This window comes from Euleptes europaea, chromosome 20 (assembly GCF_029931775.1).
Source record: "Euleptes europaea isolate rEulEur1 chromosome 20, rEulEur1.hap1, whole genome shotgun sequence".
Classification (NCBI taxonomy): Eukaryota; Metazoa; Chordata; class Lepidosauria; order Squamata; family Sphaerodactylidae; genus Euleptes; species Euleptes europaea.
Genome location: NC_079331.1, coordinates 23,029,655 through 23,056,152, shown reverse-complemented (window position 1 = coordinate 23,056,152; position 26,498 = coordinate 23,029,655). Strand labels below are relative to the sequence as shown.

At 47.5% G+C, this 26,498-nt stretch overlaps 1 protein-coding gene across 2 annotated transcripts in view; it reads right to left on the bottom strand.

The window, feature by feature from the left end:
* MAP2K5 (mitogen-activated protein kinase kinase 5) overlaps positions 1 to 26,249 on the bottom strand; it is a 206,772-nt gene extending 180,523 nt beyond the window's left edge. For both annotated transcript variants that reach the window (XM_056865709.1, XM_056865710.1), the window contains exons 1-4: positions 26,106 to 26,249; positions 14,487 to 14,535; positions 8,815 to 8,882; positions 3,253 to 3,322 (exon numbers count right to left, since the gene is read on the bottom strand). In XM_056865709.1, coding sequence (XP_056721687.1) covers positions 3,253 to 3,322; positions 8,815 to 8,882; positions 14,487 to 14,535; positions 26,106 to 26,249 — 331 coding nt within the window. The remainder of the gene's footprint in view (positions 1 to 3,252; positions 3,323 to 8,814; positions 8,883 to 14,486; positions 14,536 to 26,105) is intronic.
* Positions 26,250 to 26,498: the final 249 nt, after the last annotated feature.

The following is a 26,498-nucleotide window of genomic DNA, read 5'->3' as shown; positions in this document are numbered from 1 at the left end:
ATTTCTAAAATGTATAATTTTCTTTTAACAATTTATTGTGAGCAGGAAATAATCAAACCAACAATGATTAATTGGGCTCAAACTGTGGGACATGATATTGCCCTAAACAAATGGGAAAGACTATGGGCGAAAGACCTGAAAGGAATAAATGCGCAGTCAATTCGAGAAAATATCTATAAAATGATGTATAGATGGCATTTAACGCCTAAGAAGATTGCAAAGATCTACAAAGTGACATCCCCTAAATGTTGGAAATGTAATAAAGAAGTTGGTTCTTTTTATCATATGTGGTGGACTTGTGACAAAGCTAAGGACTTTTGGGATATGATTTATAATGAATTAAGACTAATAGTACAAAAAAATATACCCAAAACACCAGAAATGATGCTATTAAGTATGATACCTGATGATTTGTTAAAACACAGGATTTTTTTGATTTACGCGACTACAGCTGCAAGACTGCTTTATGCAGCAAAATGGAAAGGGGCAGACACTCCTGGGAAAAAAGACTGGACTATGAAAATGTTTGAACTGGTGGAAATGGCAAAACTTACAGCTATTTCAAATCAAAAAGACAATGTTCAATTTATGGAGGAATGGGAGGCTTGGATGAAATATTGTGAATATGAACTAGGACTGGGGAAAATGGAAAAGTACCTTTTAATCTGATCTAGATGACATTGTTAACATAAAGAAACGTAATCAATTATATTGATAGTATAATGTGATTGAAATCTAATTGAGATATAAGAATAATTAAGATCAGACCATATCACGATGGGATAGAATACTTTATTAAGAGGCGGACGGAGGTGATGGGGAAGTCAATAATTTTTCCTTTATTTTTTATTTTTATTTAGCACTTAAACAATTATAACAACATTATCTATGATTTAGTTTTTAATACTAAGTATATTGTTGTTTGTTAACATGGAAAATTTATATTATAAAAACCAATAAAATTTTCAAAAAAAAAAAAAAAAAAAGAGATGATCCCATTGGTTATTTATACAAAACTCCTGACAGGTTCCTGTAGGTTATCCGGGCTGTGTAACCGTGGTCCTGGAATTCTCTTTCCTGACGTTTCGCCAGCAACTGTGGCAGGCATCTTCAGAGTCCTTCAGTGTTACTACTCTGAAGATGCCTGCCACAGTTGCTGGCGAAACGTCAGGAAAGAGAATTCCAGGACCACGGTTACACAGCCCGGATAACCTACAGGAACCAATGAACTCTGACCGTGAAAGCCTTCGACAATATCCTGACAGGTTGCTGAGATATATAGATTTAAAGACTAAAGTACTGTAGGACACTACAGAATTATTTCCTTAAAGCCTCACGGGCTCTTCACTGAACCTGCCTTCCCCCCCTCTATGCCGCAGACGTGTTTTTGTCAAACATTAAAGCCGCAAAGGCTTCCAGCTACACGTTACGGACAGTTCCCATTTTAAAACTACAGTGCCCGACAAATGGTACGTTAAAGGGCCCGTCAATTTTGATTGATTGTCTGGGGAAGGATGAATTTGATTCCTTCCCCACTCTCCTCCCTTCCTCAGATATACATGCATTTCAATCCCACTTCTGACAGCAGGAAACAAAGCTATTTATTAGTCAAAAGGACACAGATGATAATTATTAAATACAACAGTCGAGATAGGTCTGTGCTATTTAAGCTACATTAAGCATCACCATCCTATTCACAAACAAGGAATCCTGAGATGCTGGTTTGAGGGTACAAGGTGGGTAGGGAAATCTTAGAAGCAGCTAATGAAAATGAAATCAGATTCCTAATTTGGGGAGAGGGAGGGCAAGAACGGGAATTTACAGTTTTAATTAAGAGTGCCCTTTCCGAATTAGGTAAATCTAAAATGCAAAACTGAGTTATTCCAGCACTTAACATTTATCACGGGATCCCTAAGTCCTGAATATCACAACAGGCAGTAGCAGAAGGGAGGGGTTTGCGGTGTTCAAATGGTTTTAGTCCTCTCAGTAGTCCCCCCCACCTTGAAGCAAAAATAAAGCAGACATGTAAGTTGTCTTTAAGGAGCTAAGAGACTCCGCCCAACTGGCCTGCCTGCCTTTAAAGCATTTGACTCACACGAGTAGGTTTAGAGTCCTTGACAAAAAGGTGGGTGGGTGATAATGCGTCAGTAAGTCGCTTCTCACTTCTAGCAACCCTATGAATTAATGACCTCCAAAACATTCTATCCTTAACAGCCTTGCTCAGGCCATGCAAATTGAGGGCCGTGGCTTCCTTTATAGAGTCAATCCATCTCATGTTGGGTCTTCCTCTTTTCCTGCTGCCTTCAGTTTTTCCTAGCATTACATTTTTCGCCACTGAATCTTGTCTTTGAAAAGCAGACTAACTGCTATCCAAGTCGGCACTTCCAAAAATTAAGCTCTCTTTTGAGATCTGCATTTGCTGAGCACCCACAAGAGCTAAGAAGCTGATGTGCTGCAAGATGATTGCTGGAACCACTGGAATTCTCTACTTGCCTAGACAAGAATGAAAAAGGGTCACCACATATTCTCCTGTCCAAGCTCTCTTCCACGCAAACAATCTCTAAACTGCCAGAACCGTCAGCCTCCTTTGGAGACATTAGAACGTGTTAGCGATTCTGTTGCTTAATTGCCCAATTCAAACTTCAGAGAGTTATAAGTAATGAAAAGTCTAGTGTTTTAATTAGGAAGCTCATGCTATGACTATTTGTACAGTTACCAGTTAACAGAGGAAGTTTAATTTTTAATTATTTCAATTAATTTATTGCAAAGAGAATTCAAAACTACCTCACTGATTAAGGGCTGTCCTTTCAGGGACTGGAAAGGGAGGGGCTCCTGAGCAGATTAGGAAAACTACACCATGTATATATGAATCAAGGGCAGACCCCTTTCCCCAGCCCTTGACAACATGACTGTTTTTGCAGTCCCAGACAGACAATAAAAACCCGGAAGAGCCTGGGAGCCCATAAAAAGTGCTGGCGAGCAGCGTTTCACAGACTGTGCCGGCCTGCTTTGCATCTCAGCACATGCGCTCACACAGGGGCGCACCATTTTCAAATGTAAACAAATACACACAATGCAAGCTCAGTCTTGCAAGTTCAACAGGCTGTTTGTTTGCAACATCTACTGCATCCTGAGAACAACAGAGTCCTCTGCCCAAAAGTAAGAGGCAGATGCCATGTTATACACCTCTGAACTTCCAGAAAATGTTACTGCTGGCTTAACTGCCAAAGATGAGAACTTTCAACACATTACCTCTTGGGTAGATTTGCAGAGGCACAACTAATTGGCCATTCACTTGCTGCTCCATCACTGTGGTGTAATACTGCAAGAGATGAAGAGATAAGAAAGAGAGAGATTACCCAGTCACCTACAAAGCCTAACAACGTTTGTATCTCTTGCACAGTTCACAAATTGTAGAGAGCACACATTAGTCGCAGAACAGAAAATAAATTAAATAGCAGCTAACCCGTGTGATTGCCACAAAACACTTTTATACCCTTGTTGAACGCAGAATGATCGCCCCTCCCCCTTTTTAGCAGTGGGCCTTTGAACACACAGCCCATATTTTGTACAAAGAACAAGAATGGTAATTTCTTCCCACGACATCTCTGTGGTCAGCAGCATTCTCGCTTTGCCAGCTGAATGACAGCCACTAGATTTAAAAATAAAATGGATTAAGCGAAGGACTAAAATCCATGAATGCCTGCTAGTCATGATAGCTGCCTTGGTGGCCCCTGTGAGGGCAGAAAGGCAGGCTATACATTTTGTAAAACAAATAAAATAGTATCAGGTGGGCAGCTGTGTTGGTCTGTAGTAGAAAAGCAAGATTCAAGTACAATAGCGCCTTCAAGACTGACAAGAGTTCCAGGGTATGAGCTTGTGTGTGTCAAAGATCCCTTTGCCAGAGAAATCTTTACTCTTTAAGGTGCTACCGGACTCAAATGTTAGTCATGATAGTTATCTGGAAACTCCTTCAGGTCCCAGAGGCTGGGGGCAAAGAGGAGGGGGGCACTGCCTTCACGTCCTGCTCCTTGTGAGGGGCCAGAAGCATCCCGCCATGTGCTGTTAAGAGGCAGAAGGCAGGACCAGGCAGACTTTTGTGCTAGCCCAGCAAGGCAATTCTGATGTTCAGACACAGCCGCCCAGAAATTGGAACCCAGGTACACATGAAGCTGCCTTGTACTGAATCAGACCCTTAGTCCATCAAAGTCAGTATTGTGTACTCAGACCGGCAGTGGCTCTCCAGGGTCTCAGGCAGAGGTCTTTCCCATCACCTACTTGCCTAGTCCCTTTAACTGGAGAGGCCAGGGATTGGACCTGGGACCTTCTGCATGCAAAACAGATGCTCTGCCACTGAGCCACAGCCCCCTCCCCAAATAACAGGTAAATCAGCAACTGTGCAGCCTTGCTACATACCACACCAGTATACTCTTCTGCACTAGCCTGAAGGCCAGATTTATGGAGGACAGGACCATCGGCGGTTACTAGCCATGGTGACTAAAGGGAACCTCCATATCTAGAGGCAGTCAACCCCTGAACACCAGAGCCAGCAGGTAGCAACAGAGGAAGGCCTCAGACGCTGTGCTCTGTTTGCTGGCCCTCCAGAGGAACTGGCTGGCCATTGTGTGAAATGGGATGCTGGACTAGAGCCAGCATGGTGTAGCGGTTAAGAGCGGTGGTTTGGAGCGGTGGACTCTGATCTGGAGAACTGAGTTTGATCCCCTACTCCTCCACATGAGTGGTGGAGGCTCATCTGGTGAACTGGATGTTTCCCCACTCCTACACATGAAGCCATCTGGGTCACCTTGGGCTAGTCACAGCTCTCTCAGCCTCACCTACCTCACAGGGTGTCTGTTGTGGGGAGGGGAAGAAAAGGTGATTGTAAGCTGGTTTGATTCTCCCTTAAGTGGTAGAGAAAGTTGGCATATAAAAGCCGACTCTTCTTCCTAGATGGACCCTCATTGGTCTGATCCAGCAGGGCTGTGATGTTCATAACTTAGGAAAGCTTCTCCTTACTATCAGACGCGTGCTCTAAGGCCCCATGCCAGTTTCTGAGCCAAAACTCCCATTCATCCCACTGGGGCTTACACAAGAGGTTCCCAGTAGATTTTGTCCTTTGTTGCTTTACACCCACACACCCAAAAAAAGAAAAAGAAAAAGGAGCTCACGTGGCCTTCTCTATTACTCAAACAGAGATGACAAGTAAATGAAATATCCATCATGTCAACTGTCAACCTTTTGGGACAGCAATAACTGTTAACAAATAGTCTGGAAAAATTGTCCAAAAATGATTTGTCCTCCACATATGAGCACTTGAGGTTGCCATGGAAAGTTAAGGTGCCAGTGGCTATTTGGAACATTGTTCAGGTATTCTTTTTAATGGAAAATTTGCCAGTTATTGATCCAAAACGTGTACCCCCTTGCTTCTAGATGGCTGCGAGCAACTTTCCAATCAGTGGCTGTCAAAAAAATTACTGCCTTTTTATACCAAGAGAAGCCCACAGTGGCAGAGCGGGCTCCACCGTCGCTTCACGCCTCTCTCTTAATTAACCATGAGGTACAATCAGAAATTCATTTCGATTATCTTGCTGCAGGATTTCTAAAACGAGTAATTAAAAAAAAATTCCACGTGTCCCAGAAAAGCACAATTATTATGATGCGACTTTGAAAGCAGCTTGTGGCAGAATTTTAAAGCCAACAAAGATATGAAGGTCAAATGAAAACAAAACGACCCACAATAGCCTTCTCCAGAGTTAGTCTCTATTATATCATTTATTTTTCAGTTAAAAACTAATCCTCACTTTCACCTTTCTAGACCAGGGGTCCCCAACTTTTTTGATACCGCAGGCACCTTGGAACTCTGACACAGTGTGGCAGGCGCAGCCACAAAACGGCTGCCACAAAAGAGCTGCCGCAGGAGGTGGAGCCGGCCACAAAATGGTTGCTGCAGCTTGCCTTCAGTCACGCAGTCAATATTCCTGTGCTGCGGAGGCTGCCACCGCCAGAGCACACCCAAAAAACTCTCCAACGGCCCATCAGAAGCCTTGCTGAGGAAAAGCCCAACTCACTTTCTAAAAACACTTGGGGAGGGGGGCACCAGGAAAGGTGGTGGATGCCATGGTGCCCATGGGCACCATGCTGGGGACCCCTGTTCTAGATGTCTGCACAGCAACATTCTCGGAAACAGGTCACCCAACCCTGCAAACACTCCAGAAAAATGCCCTGAACTTACTATCACAGCTGCTTCTCAAACTGCCCATGGGGTGCCCTCTTTTTGCATCACGTGGCTCCGGCCTGAGCAACACATGGCTCACAATGTGGAATGCAGCCACATACTGTGACCGTGTCCTGCAAAGTGCCAGACAGGAAGCATACCTTTAGCCACCTTCCATTGTTTTGTGGACGTGGGGGGTGAACCGAGCACATTGTTATCCCGCCCTGTCTGCAAGGAACTCATGCAACCATGGTAGGCTCACCCTTCCTCCACCCAACGCTCTTGACAAGCCTGGGGGTGGGGGGGTGCAGTTAGGTGGATTCACCGTGGAGAGGTCCATTTCACCACAATTTAAGAAAGATGTAGACAAGCTGGAACATGTCCAGAGAAAGGCAACAAAGATGGTGAGGGGTCTGGAGACCAAGTCCTATGAGGAAAGGTTGAAGGAGCTGAGTATGTTTAGCCTGAAGAGGAGAAGACTGAGAGGAGATATGAGAACCATCTTCAAGTACTTGTAGGACCATCATATAGAGGATGGTGCTGAGTTGTTTTCTGTTGCCCCAGAAGGTCAGACCAGAACCAACGGGTTGAAATTAAATCAAAAGAATTTCCGTCTAGACACGAGGAAGAATTTTCTAACAGTTAGAGCAGTTGCTCGGTGGAACAGGCTTCCTTGGGAGGTGGTAAGCACTCCTTCCCTGGAGGTTTTTAAGCAGAGACTAGATGGCCATCTGTCAGCAATGCTGATTCTATGACCTTAGGCAGATGAGAGGGAGGGAATCTTGGCCATCTTCTGGGCATGGAGTAGGGGTCACTGTGTGTGTGTGTGTGGGGGGGTAATTGTGAATTTCCTGCATTGTGAAGGGGGTTGGGCTAGATGTCCCTGGTGGTCCCTTCCAACTCTATGATTCTATGAACGGCTACTAGCCATGGTGAGTTAAGGGAACCTCAGCCTTCAGAGAGAGAGTCAACCTCCAAAATTCAGTGCTAGGAGGCAACATAAGCAGAAGGCCTCGGCCTCTACGTCCTGTTTGTTGGCCCTCCAGGGCCACTGGTTGGGCTGCCGTGTAAAGCAGGACACTGGATTGGATGGACCACTGGTCTGATCCAGCTGGGCTGACAGTATGTGAGCGGCCCAGTGAGCTTCATGGCAGAGTGGGGACTCAAACCCAGGTATCCACAGTCCTATCCCAACACCCTAACAACTACCCTACGCTAGCTGCCCGATATGGGACCTTCTGCATGCAAAGCACGTGCCCCACAACTAAGCCAGGGCCTCTCCCTAACCTATTTCCCTCGTTCTCAATAACGATTTGCCACAGAGCATGAATGTGCTGGCGGTTGAGGAACACCACGTCAAAGCACAGACCTATTTGTACAGTTGGATCCGTTGCCCAACAGAGTTCCTGCGTGCTTAAGCTTCCCTGTTTTCCGCAATGGCAAAGGATGTTCTGGGGGAGAAAGAGATGCGAAGCTGAGATGAACATAAGAAAGAACGTAAGAACATAAGAAAAGCCCTGCTGGATCAGACCAAGGCCCATCAAGTCCAGCAGTCTGTTCACACAGTGGCCAACGAGGTGCCTCTAGGGAGCCCACAAACAAGACGACTGCAGCAGCATTCTCCTGCCTGTGTTCCACAGCACCTAAGATAATAGGCATGCTCCTCTGATCTTGGAGAGAAGAGGTGAGCGGCCCAGTGATGACAGGACAGCAGCTGGAAACAGTGAATGGTGGTGCGTGCAGCGGCACTCCAGAAGCAAAAAGGCTGGGCTGAAGGAACACAATATAAAACTCAGACCTGCTCTGAAGAACTGTCAACTACCATCTCCCTCTAAAACAAAATACAGAGAAGACTGGCGCTGAATAATATACGTTACTCTGTTTTGCCGAAAAACTAATGTTAACGGCCACCCTCGTGTTCATTTATAAAACACAAAGGAAAAGTCATTTATAACCTTATATACAAGTCATTGTGATTCAATAAGTAGCCCTGTTTTCACATTTTTATAGTTATTAAAAAAGACAATGCCATCTTTAAATCTTCCCTGCATGCTGAGCCTGCAGCGAAAATATAACTCTTCTGAGAGGAGGGGTGAAAAGCCTCTGATAAAAGCAGATTTTGTGTTTTTTTAAAAAAAAATTTTTTAGAGCTGAGGGGTTCATTTTTAATGAGCCGTTACTTTAAGTACTGCATAAAAAATATAAGAAATTGATAGTCCATTTAGCATGCCTATACCCAATGCAAAAGTCATTAGAATGCATTATTCTTAATGTTCATGTGATATGATCTGTAAGTGTACACGTTGTTGTTGCTTTTTAAAGAGGGTACATTTCAAACTTTTATGCAAGACTCCAACCACACTTTCAGCTGATATTATACTGGAGGGAAAACACAAGTTCTGATGCCTCCTTTGCACCAGTTGGATGTTACCAGAAAGAGAAGAAAAAAATGCAGATCACAACACTCCAAACTTGCTTCTGCCCCAGCCATACTGAAATGAGGGCACGTCATCTGTGCCTCTCCCATTCAGCTCCAAGTCTCCTACACAGCAGGAGTCTGCCAGGGAATCTTAGTCCAACAGGTCACAGGATCTACCTACATAGGATAGCATCGCTTTCATTTCTTCATCACTTCGAACAGTAATCCGATCACCATCCTCATCTTCATCTGTAAAAAAAAAAAAAAAAGAGGGGGGTGAGTCCAAGGGGCATGTTAAAAGTTCTTAATTCAGGGGGTAAAAACCCAAAGAACATCCCCAGAAAGAATGGAAACTTAACCCATGGAAGCTGAACAGGAATTGGATGTACAGCAATAAGAAATAAGGCAGTGGAGGAATCTGCAATATGAACAGAAGCAGACAGAAGGATATGGATGTGTTCTGAGCTGACTGTTTCAGATGAGTATCAGCATCCAACTGCTATTCCACTCAATTGCGGGGGGGGGGGGGAGAACAGGACACAAACCTCTTCCTGAAGTAGACCTCAGCAACTGCATATGGAGCCCAGCATTCAAATGAACTCTTAAGAGATAAAAAGCTGCACAGTTTGGGGGTGGGGTGGTCCACAATGCATCCATTAGGGTCTCCAAGTTAGATACAGTATAAAATACTAAGGAGAGACAATTCAGCTCTGAAACAATTTGCTTGGAAAAGCTGGGATCTCTCCTTCCTTAGGGTTGTCCAAAGACAGACGGCAGAGGCCGTTGCTGGTGATGCTGTATTCTCGCTTGGCCCACGGTTTAATCCCAGTCTGATCCCTAGAGTTGAATCCAGATTAAATGGGCGATTTCCACTTCACGCTGCAGACCACCCCTATTTTGCTCCATGGGGTCTCCTGATCCCCAGGAAACCGCTTCATGAAAATCAGGGGACCACAGTGGGCGAAGGGGGGGGGGGCAGAAGTTCTGTTCTGCTTCTGGGAAATTTAGCCTGGATTTAAACCCTGGTTTGTAGGGAGGAAAGAAACTCCCATTTAGCCATGCTCTTGCATTTGGACACCATGACAAACTGGAATGTGACTTCAAAGCTATGTTGTTTGGCGATCACAACACAGCCGTTAGCACCCGCAACAGGCTTTTACGCTATCGGAAGTTCGATTTGTCACTAACACCTGATCGAAGGCTTCTCAGACCAGGACACTTCCAATCACATTTCACACGCGAGGGGAGAAGGCTGGGAGCACAGAAACGCAGCAAGCGGGTGAGTGTCTGTGCTTGTCACAAAGAGAGGTTTGTCATGATGCCTGAATGCCGCCCTTGAGGACTGAGCGGCTCTTGAGTGTGTCGCCCTACAACACCATTCCTCTCACTCCGGGATAGCTCTTCGCATCTTCATTTATACCTTGCTTTTCTCTCCAATGGAGACAAAAAGTGGCTTTCATTGTTCTCCGCTTCTCCATTTTTATCCCCACAAAAACCCTGTGAGGTAGGACAGGGCGAGAGTACATGACTGGCCCACGGTCATCCAGTGAACTTCCATGGCAGAGTGGGAATTTGAACCTGGATCTCCCAAATTCCAGTCTGACACTCTAACCACTACATCACACTGCTGAGGTCATTACAATAGCAACTGCAATAAAAACTCCAAATGGGGAGAAAGCGAATGAAAATAAAAGAAAATGGGCGCCTTAAAAAAAAAGGTGCCTTGAAAGCATATTTTGTGGCAAGGGCTACAATTTGTAAGAGCTAAAAAGCTCACCTAAGCCACTGAGATGCCTGCAGATTAGTTTTAAACACAAGACAAGATAGCAATCCTGAGCAGGTCTACTCAGAACCCTAACTCAGGTCTATTCAGTTGGGCTTACTCCAAAGAAGACAGGCATTTCCTGATGTTAAAAGAAGCCTGCAAACTTTTTCTGAGTACTGATCTAGGGAAGGTCTTAAAATAAACCATCATAAATCTAAGATTATGATCTTCACTAAGAGGAGAAAAATGCCTCCTTTTCGCTGGGTATTAGATGGCTTTGAGGTTGACCAAGTCAAGGAGTTTGTTTACCTTGGCATTCTGTTTTCCCATAACCTAAATTGGAATGCCCATCAAAAAGCAGTGTCCAACAAAATTAAACCTGGGGTTGGTGCTATTGTCAATTTTTTTCACACCAAAGGTGGCAAATATATTCCAGGGGCTATTCAGGTTTTTAACCTGAAAATTACCCCAATTATCCTCTTCGGTGTTACCATCTGGATTACAGTCATCAATGAATCTATAGATCGTCCACTGCTTCAGTTCTTACGAAAACTCCTAAATGCCCCTCAATGTGTTGCTGGCGTTACTCTTCGTTCCGAGTTTGGCCAAATGTCACTTGAAGCTAGGGCGTGGTTGGCCGCCTTTAAACTACACCTTAAACTGTGCTTTAGCACTGAGGGGTTCCTAGCTTCTCTGAAGCATGACCCTTTTAAATCCTCATGGCAAAAAATCTTAGATGAGAAACTGGCGTTGTTGGGTTTCTCGCAGGATATGTTATCAGATCTTGGGAAAACTGAAGCTTTTGCCAAAATTAAAAAGCGCATTAAAGAGCTCGATTATAACAGCACTACTTTTCGTGCTCGTCGTGTCTGTTCATCCCAGTTCTTCGGAATACCCCCTCCACGTGGTCTGCCTGCCTATACATATTATCTAACAACTCCTCGTCTCTGTAGAGCTTTTTGCTTAGCTAGATTGAATGCTAACCCTTCTATGGTAATGCAGGCAGAATTCTGAATATACCATACTCAGACAGGATCTGCCCTTGCTCTTCTGGCTCTATTGACTCATTAGCCCATGCCCTTTTGGAATGCCGCTTTTACGAGGAACTTCGATCGCACTATATTTCCCCCCTTTTAATATACAAATCCAACGCCTCTGTGACTGACATAACGCCTTTTTTACTAAGTGATAGGGACCCCAAGGCTACATTGTCAGTGGCAAGATTTGTTTCAGTCCTTATATCCCTCCAACACTAGATATATGCTGCTCAAGATCAATTGATCAAGGAGCTTCTAAGGGATAAAAGGAAAGGAAAGTTAAAAGAAGCCAGGTCTGTACAAATGAGCTATTTGATAGGAGGGAAATACTGCCCCCAGATACAGTTTACGCTCCCCCACCCGAGATATTGTATCCATCAGATTAAGTAGGATTCTTTACCAGTCGCTTCAAAAAGTATCCTGGAATCTCCCTCGAAATGATTCCATGCTACGCAGAGGTTCAAAGTTCGTTCACCAAGACCCTCTGCTTGCCTAGAACACATCTGTGATCTTCCAGCCCATTAGGGAAGCAAACGTAGAAGCAAAATGAAATAAAGCCTAGATTTTTGCTAATGTCACATCCTCTCAAGACACCAAATAGAAGGCAGCAGATGGCAGCCAAATCTTTGGGAGCAATCACGGCGAAAGGCACAGTGTGTCATGCACGCGCAAAACGGCAGCGTTTGGATAAAAGGGCAATAATGAACCATATGTTGTTAGCCATTTTATCTGTAGCAACACGGCATGCGACAGTGAAAGGCCCCATAAAAGGTCCAATGGCGAGGGAGAACGGCGGCCCCAGGTAGAGGCAGCCACGGAAGACACAGTGGAGATAGCAATAACTAAACAAACAGGAGAGGAGACGGCTGTCAGTGGCAATTAACGGCCTCCGAGAAAGCCATCAAGGAGCTGAGAAGATGTGTGAGCCAGTAAAATCCAGGCCTTCAGCACAAAGAGGATAACCCAGAAACCAAGCCGCATCGATACTCGTGACATATTTTTGATGCCACTTAAATGGCAGGGGAAGCAATGTCACGCCAATGCAAGATGACAGGCTAAAGAGAAAAAGTGGAAAACGCAGCAGTGGATGTGAGAAAGGGGCCATGAAATCCATATTTTCAGGCAGGTTCTACCCATGGTGCCCGCAATAGAGGTTACTGCTCTGATCAGAACGCCTGCGACTGGAGTTCAGAACAGGTTGACAAGCAAGGAAGGAAGGCAAAAAATATGTGATCTGTAGTGGGGGGGCACAGGGGGGCACCTTGACTTGACCAAACCTACATTCTTCAATGTGTGGTCACCTCTCAGCCCAGGTCTCAACCCCTCCTCCAAGTAACAGCTCCTCCTCATCAGCAATAATATAATGTGGGGAGGGGTTGTGGCTCAATGGTAGAGCATCTGCTTGGCATTCAGAAGGTCCCAGGTTCAATCCCCGGCATCTCTCGGTAAAGGGACTAGGCAGGTAGGTGATGTGAAAGACCCCTGCCTGAGACCCTGGAGAGCCGCTACCAGCGTGAGTAGACAATACTGACTTTGAAGAACCAAGGGTCTGATTCAGTATAAGGCAGCCTCATGCGTTCATGTGTTCAATGTTTAGATTCTGTTCAGGTTGCGAATCCCTTATCCGGACTGCTTGGGACCAGAAGTGGTCTGTATTTTGGATCTTTCCGTATATTGGAATATTGGAATTTTTGCATATACATAGTGAAATATCTTGGGGAAGAAGAAGAGTTGGTTTTTATATGCTGACTTTCTATACCACTTAAGGAAGGATCAAACCAGCTTACAATCACCTTCCCTTCCCCTCCCCACAAAAGACACCCTGTGAGGTAGGTGAGGCTGAGAGAGTATGACTAGCCCAAGGTCACCCAGCTGGCTTCATGTTCAGGAGTTGGGGAACAAATCCAGTTCACCACATGAGCCTCCACTGCTCATGTGGAGGAGTGGGAAATCAAACCCAGTTCTCCAGATCAGACTCCACTGCTCCAAACCACAGCACTTAACCACTACACCATGCTGGCTCCCAAATGGGACCCAAATTGGGATGGGATTTTTAACATGTACATGGAACCATCAGAAAGCAAAGGAGTAACTGTCTCACTAGAATACCTGTATCAGCTGTTAAACAAGAGCAACAAAAACAAACTAACAATGGCAGGCTTTCAGTCTCTACCTACGATGCAGTGGACACTGTTATTTTATTTTTTTAGGTGAGAGGAAGCATTGAAAGCAGGCAGCATGGATCTGCCGGCAGGTTGGCTCGAAGGGTCTGCTTTTCAGATCAGTCCAGATATGGGATGCCCGGATAAGGGATACTCTACCTGTATATGCAAATAAGGAACCCACACAACAGGCAGGCCAATACTGCTTTTCCTATGTTATATGGTGGGGGGGGGGGGGAGAAAGAGAGTCACTTGCTGAAGACCACTCACTGAATTCACAGCTGAGTTGAAGTTTACACTTTGGAATGCAGTTCAGAGCTTATGTTCTTAACCACAACACTACCACCAGTCCTGCCATTGGGAATTTGCTCTTTGGAGTCCGCGTTGCCCACAGGTATTCTTGCGCTAACAGAATGGTGTTTGTGTGTGGCCGGGGGGGGGGGGGTGTCTGATTGCTTCTGCTAGAGAAAATGACATTGGAAGATTAGCCCTCTGCTGCCACGCTGGTGTAACGCTCTGTGCTTTGTAATTCCACTCTTCTAAAAGCTGCCGATTTCTGTTCTTAATAATAGAAGCATCTGAAAATTAAAATCTCAGCCTACAAAGCCTCCAGGTACTTTATACTTTTCATTTAAATTGAGTGATATAATTGCAGCACATACGAAGAGCACTGTAAGGTCATGCTGGTAATTAAAGCTATATTGTAGAAATATGCGCTCTCAAGATGTGATTAAATAATAAAATATTACTTAGCTCAGGATTGTCATTAAACTTGAATCCGTCTATAAATATTTAACTGTAACATATCTGAACATAAACAATAAGTAGTTGTCATTTTTTTAAATAAATAATGCCAGCACAAAGCCCTCTCCAGACAAGCTGTACTCACATTCAAAAGCTGTTGTGGTTGCATCAGGAAGAACTTGACTGATCACATCCTGTAAAAAAGAATGGAGGTCCAGTTAGTTGTATCTCTTACTCAATATTTTCTACATAATAGTTCATAAGCAGTTGCTTTTACTGGCACATTATTTGTCTATTCATTCACAACCAAGAAAGCAGGAGGGCAAACCCAAAAGCAAGTATGTTTCAATATTTTTTTCTTTTGGAAAAGATCCAAATTCCTTCCGAGACATTTCAAGATTCATGTTAGAATGTACAGTATTTGCATTCCCAATACAGTCACCTCGCTTACCTGGGCCGCAATGCTCCACATTGCCAGTGGGAGAACCAGTGTGGTGTGATGGACAGAGAGGCAGACTAGGACCCTGGGTGACCCGGTTCGAATCCCCACTTCTACCATGGAAGCTCACTGGGTGACCTCAGGCCCATCTTCGCCTGGCCTATCTCACAGGGTTGTTGGTGTGGGGAAATGGAGGAGGGGAGAACAATGTTCTATATGCTGTTTTGAGTCCCAACTGGGGAGAAAAGCGGGATATAAATAAATGCAAATGCAAACTTCCAGTGAAAACGCATGGTTGCTTTAGCCTCCTTTATTCCCTGTTTCAGCCAGGATTCAGCCAGTACCGAACGCATGCGTTTCGCCGAACATGGGTTCAATCCTGGCTGAATCCTGGCTGAAACAGGGAATAAAGGAGGCTAAAGCGACCATGCGTTTTCGCCCTTAGTTTGCTCAAACACCTCTGAAATCAACTGAGTTCAACAACCCACGTGTATGGCTGCTTATCTATTGTTGTATGCTTTTTTATTAATATCTCACATTCTCCCTGATTGGAACCCAAAGTGCCTTGTCACATCATTCTCTCCTCCTCCACCTTATCCTAACAACCACCTTGTGAGGCACGTTAGGCTGTGAGATTGTAACAGGCCCAAGGTCACCCGGTAAGCTTCCATGACAGAGCAGGGATTCAAACTCAACTGTCCCAGGACCCAGTTCAACACTCTAACCACTATGCCAGGCCGGCTCTCTTTTGCTGCCCCGCATATGCTAGAGTTGGAAGGGACCACCAGGGTCATCTAGTCCAACCCCCTGCACAATGCAGGAAATTCACAACTACCTCCCCCCACAACCCCAGTGACCCCTACTCCATGCCCAGAAGATGGCCAAGATGCCCTCCTTCTCATCATCTGCTTAAGGTCATAGAATCAGTACTGCTGACAGATGGACATCTAATCTCTTCTTAAAAACCTCCTATTGTCTTCCCAGTCCACTTCATGCATCTGATGAAGTAGTCTGTTAAAGCTGAACCACAGACAGCATGTAAACACAAAGAAAGAGATAACATAATATTTTTACTGCAGGTTACCCTTTGCTTGGCCCCCCTTGACCAATGGGGAGGGGCCGTGGCTCAGTGGTAGAGCATCTGCTTGGCAAGCAGAAGGTCCCAGGTTCAATCCCCAGCATCTCCAGTTAAAGGGACTAGGCAAGTAGGTGATGTGAAAGATCCCTGCCTGAGACCCTAGCCTAGAGAGCCACTGTGGGTCTGAGTAGACAATATGGACTTTGATAGACCAAGGGTCTGATTCAGTATAAGGCAGCTTCATGTGTTCAAAGACGCCTCCCTTTCCAAACACATGTAGTTGACTCCCATATTCACTTATGCTGTACTGTTTAAATAGATTCCCGTAGTGGGAACTACTGCTGTTACCCTTTGCTTTGTCCCCACCGCCCCATGGCCAATGCCAAGCTTAGAAGTAACTATTCCTTACTCCTATTACACAGCCAGCAAAAAGATATGCAAGAAGGACGCGGTCTTGGAAGAGGGCATTCTTACCCCACTGTTTGTCTACTCCAGAACTACCTGCCCTGTCTCTTTCAAGCGTTCAAAACCCTTTGGTAGCACTGTAGTGCTGATACTGATGCTTGTCAGGAGGGAACAGGGGCATACCTGGCAGTAACAGAGAGGGAAATTCAAACAGGAATACATACAGAGCTATTACCCTGGTCTCTTTTCAAATCAACGTGGGCTCTGTCAGCTCTTCCTCAAAATCTGTGCCATCATTTGCTGTAGAAACAGTCAGAAGCTGTTAATCTGATGTCAGTTTCACAGGGGAAACACCTTTGGTGTTCTTAAAATTCATGCGAAATGGATGCAACATGCCAGGTTGCCATGGCATCTAGAAATGTTACTGTACACACATATGAAGCTGCCTTATACTGAATCAGACCTTTGGTCCATCAAAGTCAGTATTGTCTGCTCAGACCAGCAGTGGCTCTCCAGGGTCTCAGGAAGCGGTCTTTCACATCACCTACTTGCCTAGTCCCTCTAACTGCAGATGCCAGGGATTGAACCTGGGACTTTCTGCATGCCAAGCAGATGCTCTACCCCTGACCCATAGCCCCTTCCCTCTTATATTTAGTACCTCATATTTTCAGTGGTGTCTCTCAGCATTTCTCAGTGTAAGCGGAAAGCTTATTTATCATTTTGCGTCAACATGTTTGGTTTTCTAACACTAAAATAAATGAGCACAGAAGTCCTGATCATTGCTTTCTTATCTGTAGTCTTAAATTTACACAGTTTGTGCTGGTGCTTGGATTCATTTTTTAATTAGTTGCTTTCTATACTATGCCAGTGTTAGGAGGCAACATCAGGGGAAGGCCACAGCCTCCCTTCCCTGTCATTGGCCCTGTGGATGAACTGGTTGGCAACTGAGTGAGACACGATGCTGGACTCAACAGACCACTGGTGTGATCCACCAGGGCTCTACTTCATGCTCTTGTACTGGCTCCAAGATTCAACTAAATGGAACTTTTTAAAGCAATAACAGAATTGTGAGAAATTGGGCTAGGATTCGAGAAGAGAAGAAGAAGAGTTGTTTTTTTTAAATTCCGGCTTTCTCTACCACTTAAGGAAGAATCAAACAGGCTTACAATCACCTTCCCTCCCCCTCCTCACAACAGACACCCTATGAGGCAGGAGGGACTGAGAGAGCTCTAAAAGAGCTGTGACTAGCCCAAGGTCACCTAGCTGGCTTCATGTATAGGACTGGGGAAACCAGTCTGGTTTACCAGATTAGCCTCCGCCGCTCATGTGGAGGAGTAGGGAATCAAACCCGGTTCTCCAGATCAGGGTTCACCGCTCTTAACCACTACACCATGCTGACTTTGCTTTTTGTTGTGATGATCACAACTAGACTTAGCTCTATTTTTATTTACATGCTACAACACTTGGTCATACCTTTAATACAATTACAAAAAACTGTTAATTAGAGTTTTGGGGCAGCAATAATTTTAAAATATGGTGATTATACCACAATGGTCTGACAGCTGGATGAGTCTGGCTTCTAAATCTTTGGACTGGCTCCTAGAGCCAATGGAAATTTGTCAGGGCCTCCCTGCAATACTCTAAGTTGAAACACAAGATCATGACCTGATGGTGAGGGGGATAACACACAGATAACACATAGATAATAACATCTCTTTTAAGTCAGTAACTGTTTTGGTACACAGCAAAATCCAAACACAAAATTCATACAATGCCTTTAATTAAGACCAAATAACGCAACATATGGCACAAGATTTCAAGTTATCCAGAACCCTTCCTTGTAATGTCCAGCCCGATGAAGAGTGCTGGAGAGATCAAAAGCTTGCACAATGCATTATTTTGCTTAGTCTTGAAAAAAAGTATTACCTGGATTTTGTTTTTGCTTCTGGCAAAAAAGATTATCTCAGTATAAACCACCACTAGATCTAGGGCTGCTCAGAATGTAACTTGTTCCCAAAACTGAAACTGACCTCTGCAACAGGAAGGTCATGAAACATTTGTAAAAGCATCTCTTTTCCTTTTTATTGTTTTTATATGTGGCTCCAAGGATGCTAGTATCCTCCAACTTCCTGGTCTACGCTGCTGCAGTGAAAAAGGCGCTGTCTTGTTTAAAAATTTTATTTTGTTTTCTTACTAGCATAACACTTTGGCCACTGTTGTTCCCTTTGTTCCCCTAACCAGCCCATACCTGATTTTAAGAATGTACACAACTTCTTGCAATCAAGGTGAGAAGCACCAAAGTTCCTTACCAACCTCAGTGCAAAAACCTGCACGGGATGGCACGCTGAAGAGTCAACCCATTAAAATTATGATCTGCAAAACCCACTCACTGATAACCCTAGGCAGCATGCATCCAAGGAAAAGGAGGGCATGGGATGTTCAAGATTCTTTAACACCAAATAAATCACCTCTTTCCCCCCTTTTTTTGGGGGGAGGGGGGTTTGTCATGTCCCAAAGGGTCTTCAAGACAAGAGATGTTTGGAGGTGGTTTGCCATTGCCTGCCTCTGCGCAACAACCCTGGTGACCTCCCACCCAAACACTAACCAGGGCTGACCCTGCTTAGCTTCTGAGATCTTACAAGATCTGACAAGATAGCCTAGGCCATCCTGGTCAGGACAGTTTCTTCTTAACCCCATTTTAAAAACCCCATCATACAAAGTTAGTAAACTAAAAAAGTTGTCAAGAGGCTAGACCAGGGCTTCCTAAACTTTTTCCACTCCCGACCCTTTTTGCCCAAGAGATTTTTACGCGACCCAGGGTATATAGGTATATAAAATAGGTATACAAATCAAACATTTACTGATAGTAAACCAAACTTTTCACGACCCCCAAATTCAGTTACGTGACCCCATAAGGGGTCCCGACCTACAGTTAAAGAAGCTTTGGCCTAGACCACTGGTTCCCAACCAGGGGTCCATGGACCCCCAGGGGTCCACGAGAACCAAACCAGGGGTCCCCGAAACAAAGTTATAAACCCATAATAAATTAATATTTTCAATTAAAAGTTCTCTATTATAAAAATATATATTCAAATATTATTGTGAGGGTCTCTGTCTTTGTGTCTCTGCTTTCCATCACCTGCGGTGTTATCAGTGAACTCGTAAAAGCAGTTCACACCTTCTGGTCTCAGGCGCCAGGCCTGATGGCCCATGTATCTTCCCCCCCGCTGTTCTTCCTGCCAGTACTCCCTCAGGCCGGTGCGGCCTTGGAAGTGTGATAGCCGCACCAGACTTCCTGGGATCCGTCTGATGTTTTGTATTATGCCAAGCTTGTAACTTCCCATAACAATAAGTGTGAACCCCAGTGCCCCAGTGCCCTGGAGTCAATATATTCTGTAAACCCGTATAGCCCCTCACTTGCAACTTTCTACCTGTGCCTGTCTCATCTCCTGAAGGCTTCAATAAATCTATTGTTTCTGTATCAACGTCTGAGCAACTGATTTGGAGAAGCAAACTCAGAGAGGGGGATCTCTCACATTAAGTTGCAAGTCCTTGCCTCTCGGACTGCAGCTGTACCGCTTTGGACAGAATGTCAGCCGACGAGGACACCACCCCTAACCCCGATGCCCCCAAGGAACCGGACGAGCCGGAGAAGCCGGACCCGAAGGAGGAGGGAGCCAAGCCAAAGAAACCGAAGGGTCGCGCCCCCGACCAAGATCGGGACGGACGTCCCCGGGGGCTTACTTATTGGCTGGACTCTCCCAAGGGCTGGTCGCTCTCGCGGACTGCGGCGAAGGATCGCCGGTTGGCCTTCCCCAGCACGGGACTCGAAGGGGACCCGGCCCGCAAAGAGGCCCTCATGGAGGAAGAACGAAAGCAGTGGCAGGAAGACCGCCGGGCTATGCAGGAGCAGATGGAGATCATGCAACGCGTAATGGGTGAGATGGCCACGACCCTAGATGCGCTGAAGTTGCAACCTCCAGCCGGTGCTCCCCCAGACGGGGCGCCGGTAGTTCCGCCCGCAACCCCTGCCCCCCCGGCCCGTCGGGACCTGAAAGTCACGTATGACGGGTCGGGAGACCAGTTGACCTTTTTTATGGTCCAAGTAGACATTTTTATGCGGGAACAAGGCCGAACCTTCGTTTCTGAGGAGTCCCGGGTGCAGTACGTGGCTTCCTTACTGCAAGGGGAGGCGGCTGCCTGGATGGTGTTGCAGTATGAACTCCGCTCGCCGGTGCTGCGAACCCTGGACGAGTTCATGGTAGCACTCTGAAACCGTTTTGAGGACCCGACTCTGGGTGAGCGGGCTAAAGCCTCCCTGATGCAACTGCGCCAAGGGACTAAGTCGGTGGCGCAGTATGCAAGTGAGTTCCAGTCACTGGCTAGCCGAATTCTGGACTGGAGTGAAGCTACCTTGGTACAATGTTTCAGGGAGGGTCTCAACCCAGACCTCCAACATTGGGCCTTCATGCAAGGGAACCCCCCGGATGTGGAAGGTTGGGTTCGCCATGCTGCTGACATCGAGAATCGCAAACAACTCCTGAACTTGTCCAAGCAACGGCTTGGGCGAGACCCCAGGCCCCGAGGTGACCGTGGCCGGGAACTCCGGCAAGGGGGTGGCGGGGGTCTCTCGGCCGCGGAACGCCGCAAGCGGTTCGAGGCCGGCGTCTGCCTGATCTGCGGGGGAAAGGGTCACTTTGCATCGCAATGCCCCTCTCGCTCAGGCCGTCCGACCCCCCCCCGCCAAACCCAGGCCGAGCCGACGAAACCGGCCGCCGACAGCCAGCCTCGCCGCAGAAGTGGACCACTGAGCCGGCGCTCCGGCGCACCCTCCGCTCTCCACGCGCGCCCCCAGGATGGGGCATCCGACTCTACGGTCCCATCGGGGTCCCGGATTACAAATACCGTCTTTGATTCGGACGGCTCCCCGGAAGCCACCACCCCGTCCCCCTCTTCCAGCGAGGAGGAAGAGTGGGAACAGCCGGCAAAAAACGCCGTCGGTCTGCTGTAGAGGGGGCTCCGCAGCAGACCGTCCCTATCGTTGTGCAAGGAGCTCCACCGATGGTAAGCGCCCAAGAGGACAATGTATTTGTGCGTGTTCATCTGTCCCTACCCAAAGGGGGTCCCCCGTTAGAGGTCCCCGCGTTGGTCGACTCGGGGTGTGCCCGCACCATGATAAATGAGGAAACTGCCAAGAAGTTGGGTGTCCGGCGCAAGCGGCTTCCGGGACCCCTCCGTTTTTCCCAAATGGACGGGAGTGACTTTAAACGGGGCCCTGTGACCCACAGAACTGCAGCCGTGATTATGTCCGTGGGGGAACATTGGGAACGGTTGTATTTCACCATCGCCCCTATTGTAACCCCTGTGGTGTTAGGGATGAACTGGTTAAGGGGACACAATCCCTCCATTGATTGGGTTAAACGGGTGCTTTCCTTCCCCGAAAACCCCTGTGGGTTGCATGACAAGGAACGGGTACTCAGAACTCCAGCCGCCGCACTGGTAGGGTCCCCCGCCCCAGTCTCTCCTCAATTACCCTCTGAGTACTCGCAGTTTACTGATGTTTTCGATGTTAGAGAGTGCGACGAACTGCCTCCCCACAGAGAAACGGACTGTGCCATCGAGATTGTAGGGGAAGGCAAACTGTCTAAGGGAAAGGTTTACCCCATGAGCCCTAGTGAAAAGACTGTATTGCGAGACTATCTGGATGTCAATCTGGCGAGGGGTTTCATACGCCCCTCCAAGGCTCCTTATTCAGCCCCAGCTTTCTTTGTAAAGAAAAAGACGGGAGATTTAAGACTGTGTATTGACTTTCGCAGACTGAACGCAGTCACCCAGTCTAATGCTTACCCCCTCCCTCTTATTCCTGACCTTCTAGCACAATTAAAGGAGGGCCGAATCTTCACCAAACTGGACTTGGTAGAAGCCTACCACCGCATTCGCATCAAAGAAGGAGACGAACCCAAAACGGCCTTTTCCAGTTGTTTTGGGATGTTTGAGTACCTGGTCATGCCGTTCGGACTTTCGGGGGCTCCGAGTGTCTTTATGCAATTAATTAATGAAGTTTTGCATGATTTACTGTTTCGGGGGGTGGTGGTATTTCTCGATGACATTCTTATTTACTCTGAGACCATGGAAGAACATGTGCGCCTAGTGCGAGAAGTGCTCCAGCGGCTGCGGGAGCACAAACTGTATGCTAAGGTGTCCAAGTGTGAATTCCACCAACCTTCTATTACATTTCTGGGGTATGTGATTTCCCACCAAGGGTTGGAAATGGACCCCGCCAAGGTCCAGGCGGTGCGGGACTGGGAAACCCCCACTACCCGCCGCCAACTTCAACAGTTTTTGGGGTTTGCCAACTTTTACCGGAATTTCATTCCCAACTTTGCCCAAGTTGCGCTTCCCCTCACTGCCCTGTTGCGTACCAAGGACAGGGGGGCTAGCGCCGCACTCCCCTCAGCCCGTCTGCAATGGTCTCCCCAGTGCCAGCAAGCTTTTGAACGTTTAAAGCTACTTTTTTCATCCGAACCCGTTTTGGCTCACCCGGATTGCACCAAGCCCTTCGTGGTGCAGGTGGATGCCTCGGATGTAGCCATGGGCGGGGCCCTATTGCAGAGGGATGAGGGGGGACGGTTGAGGCCATGCGCCTACTTCTCCAAGAAGTTTTCCCAGTCCGAAATCAACTGGGCCATTTGGGAGAAGGAGGCAGCAGCGGTCAAACATGCCCTTACCATATGGAGACACTTCTTAGAGGGGGCCGAGCTGCCGTTCGAAGTGTGCACAGATCACAAGAATCTTGAGGCTCTCAAGGGAGCTAGAAAACTCAATGCCAAACAAATTCGGTGGGCCCAATTTTTTGCAAAATTCCGGTTCACCCTCAAACATGTCCCTGGCAAAGAAAATGCCCTAGCTGATGCTTTGTCACGACTTCCCCAGTATCGCAACGATTTCGATCGCCCCGTCGACTCCCTGTTCACTCCCGAACAGCGAGGGGAAGTCCCTGGCTTGGCCGTCACCACCCGATCCCAAGCCCGCCAACCGGAGACCCCCCCTACGCTCAAAGGTATCCCGGAAGCATTCCAACAGCGACTCCGGGACGCCTCCTTACAGGAGGAGGAGCACCATCTCCTCCCCACTGGCTTGGAACGAACCAACACTTGGTGGGTGCAAGGGGGGAAACTATATGTCCCATCTTCCCTTCGCAAAGAAGTATTGGGACTTGTACATGGGGCCAGGCTAGCAGGTCATTTTGGTTTCATAAAAACGCTTCACCTGGTTCGAAGGCAATTCTGGTGGCCCGGTATGAGATCTGATGTAGAGTTGTATGTGCGCAGCTGCCCCACCTGCGCCACAGCCAAGAAACGGATGGGAAAACCCCCGGGGCTTCTCAAACCGCTTGAGAACCCCTCCCGTCCCTGGGAAGTCATCGCCATGGATTTTATCACCGACCTACCTCCAAGTCGGGGGAAAACGGTTCTCTGGGTTATCACAGACCTCTTTTCCAAACAGGTTCATTTCGTTCCATGTGCAGGTCTTCCTTCAGCCCAGGGCTTAGCTAAACTGTTCATCACGCACGTCCTCAGGCTACACTCGATCCCGAGGAAGGTCCTCTCCGACCGGGGGGTCCAGTTTGTTGCCAAATTCTGGCGGGCTTTCCTAAAGTTAATGGGAGTGGAGGAACAGGGCCTTTCTTCCGCCTATCACCCCCAAACGGATGGTCAAACGGAACGAGTAAATGCGGTAGTAGAATGTTATTTGCGTTGCTATGTAAATTTCCACCAGGACGACTGGGTCGACCTGCTGCCATTTGCCGAATATGCGTACAACAATGCGCCTCATTCCTCTACCGGCTTTAGTCCCTTCCAAGTTATATACGGGACGGATTTTGGCCCTTTCGGTTCTGCCCCCGTCTCGCCAGAGCTCCAGTCTACCCCTGATCTTCAGGAGTGGATTCAGGTGGTTAAATCCACCTGGCCATGGTTGCTCAAAAATCTGGAAAGGGCAAAAAGCAAGTACAAGGAACAAGCAGACAAACACCGGTCTCCGGGATGGGAACTCAAGGTGGGGGAGCAAGTCTATCTGTCCACCAAAAACCTCCGCTCTCTTCGCCCCTGCAAAAAACTGAGCGACCGTTATGTAGGACCTTTCCCCATTACCAGAGTAATCAACGAGGTTACCGTGGAACTGAGTCTCCCTAAGACTCTCAAGGGAGTTCATCCAGTCTTCCATATAAGCCTCCTCAAACCTTATGTAGCAGCTCCCCAGTTCCACCCCCCTCCCGCTCATGAGATTCCTACCGTAGTAGGAGGGGATACCCATTTGGAAATATCCAAGGTTTTAGATTCCAAATGGAAGAAAGGGAAACTGTTTTACTTTGTTCGCTGGAAAAACCTTGGCTCCGCTCATGACGAATGGGTGGCCGCACCCCACATGGCAGCTCCTCGCTTGGTCCGAGAATTCCACCTCGCTTATCCCGATAAGCCTCGTCCTCTCGGAGGGGGGCCTTAAGGGGGGCAGAATGTGAGGGTCTCTGTCTTTGTGTCTCTGCTTTCCATCACCTGCGGTGTTATCAGTGAACTCGTAAAAGCAGTTCACACCTTCTGGTCTCAGGCGCCAGGCCTGATGGCCCATGTATCTTCCCCCCCGCTGTTCTTCCTGCCAGTACTCCCTCAGGCCGGTGCGGCCTTGGAAGTGTGATAGCCGCACCAGACTTCCTGGGATCCGTCTGATGTTTTGTATTATGCCAAGCTTGTAACTTCCCATAACAATAAGTGTGAACCCCAGTGCCCCAGTGCCCTGGAGTCAATATATTCTGTAAACCCGTATAGCCCCTCACTTGCAACTTTCTACCTGTGCCTGTCTCATCTCCTGAAGGCTTCAATAAATCTATTGTTTCTGTATCAACGTCTGAGCAACTGATTTGGAGAAGCAAACTCAGAGAGGGGGATCTCTCACAATTATTCTAAGTGTAATGTTTACCTAACAAGATAATTCACAGTGGGTAGCCGTGTTAGTCTGTCTGCAGTAGTAGAAAAGGGCAAGAGTCCAGTAGCACCTTCAAGACTAACAACAATATTTTTGGTAGGGTATGAGATTTCGGGAGCCACAGCTCACTTCTTCAGATATCTGAAGATATCTGAAGTAGTGAGCTGTGGCTCACGAAAGCTCATACCCTACCAGAAAATATTGTTGTTTACCTAACAGTTATGATTAAAGTTTATTTTCAAATTCTCTGAATTTTTATTTTGAACCTTGGGGTCCCTGCACCGAACAAAAAGGTCCTAGTGGTCCCTGGTCAAAAAAAGGTTGGGAACCACTGGCCTAGACAGTGACCGCCAGCACGTCTGAACTCTTTATTTATTTATTTGCTGAAAACATTGTATTAGCCGCCTTTCTTCCAGAGCTCAAGGCGGCTGATATCACAAACAAAACAAGAGCACACAAAGCCAAGTTTTAAAATCGCCGTTGGGGGACCGCTTTGAATCAAAGGCGCCGCCCCCTTCCCAACAGCCGTCCTGAACGGATTACTGCTCATTTATTTTTTTAAACGTAGAAACAGCCCTGAAAACGCAGGATAAATCCAAACGCTTCCCAAAACTGGACACGTGCTTTCCAACTTTCTAACCCCACCTACCCCCCCCCCCAGTCAGTTTATCCTCCTATTTGATTTAAGGTTTTGCCCCCTCCCATGCGGAGCTGCCCGGGCTCCCGAGAAGGGGGGAGGGGGAGAGCTAAAGTGCTGGATGAAGGAAGACCCCCCCCCGGCCCTGTGACCCCACCCCACCCCCCGGGGAATGGGTCGGGGGGGGGTCTCCCAGCCGCCTCCCCCCCCGCCCCCGACTGACCAGGACGTCCCTGAAGAGCAGCTGGGGCGCGGGGTGGACGGTCCAGTCGACGGCGCCGCCGTCCGGGATGCGGATGCGGATGACCAGGGCCGGGGCGGGGGGCTCCATGGCGGCGGCGGGGTCGCCCACGGCCAGCAGGAGCATCCCCGGGGGGGCGGGGAGGAGGAGCCGCCGGGCCGGAGGGGGGGGGGCGAGCGCGGCTCTCCTCACATGGCGGCCCCCAGGCCCGGCCCGGCCGCAGGCAGGCAGGCAGGCAGGCGCGGCCTTCTTGCGTCCCTCGCTCTGAGGGAATCGCTTCGCAGCTACCCCTCCCCCCCGGGGGGGGGGCTGGCTGGCTTTGACGCGGCCTGGCTTTTTCCCTCAGAGCGAGGGAATCGCTTCGCAGCCACCCCT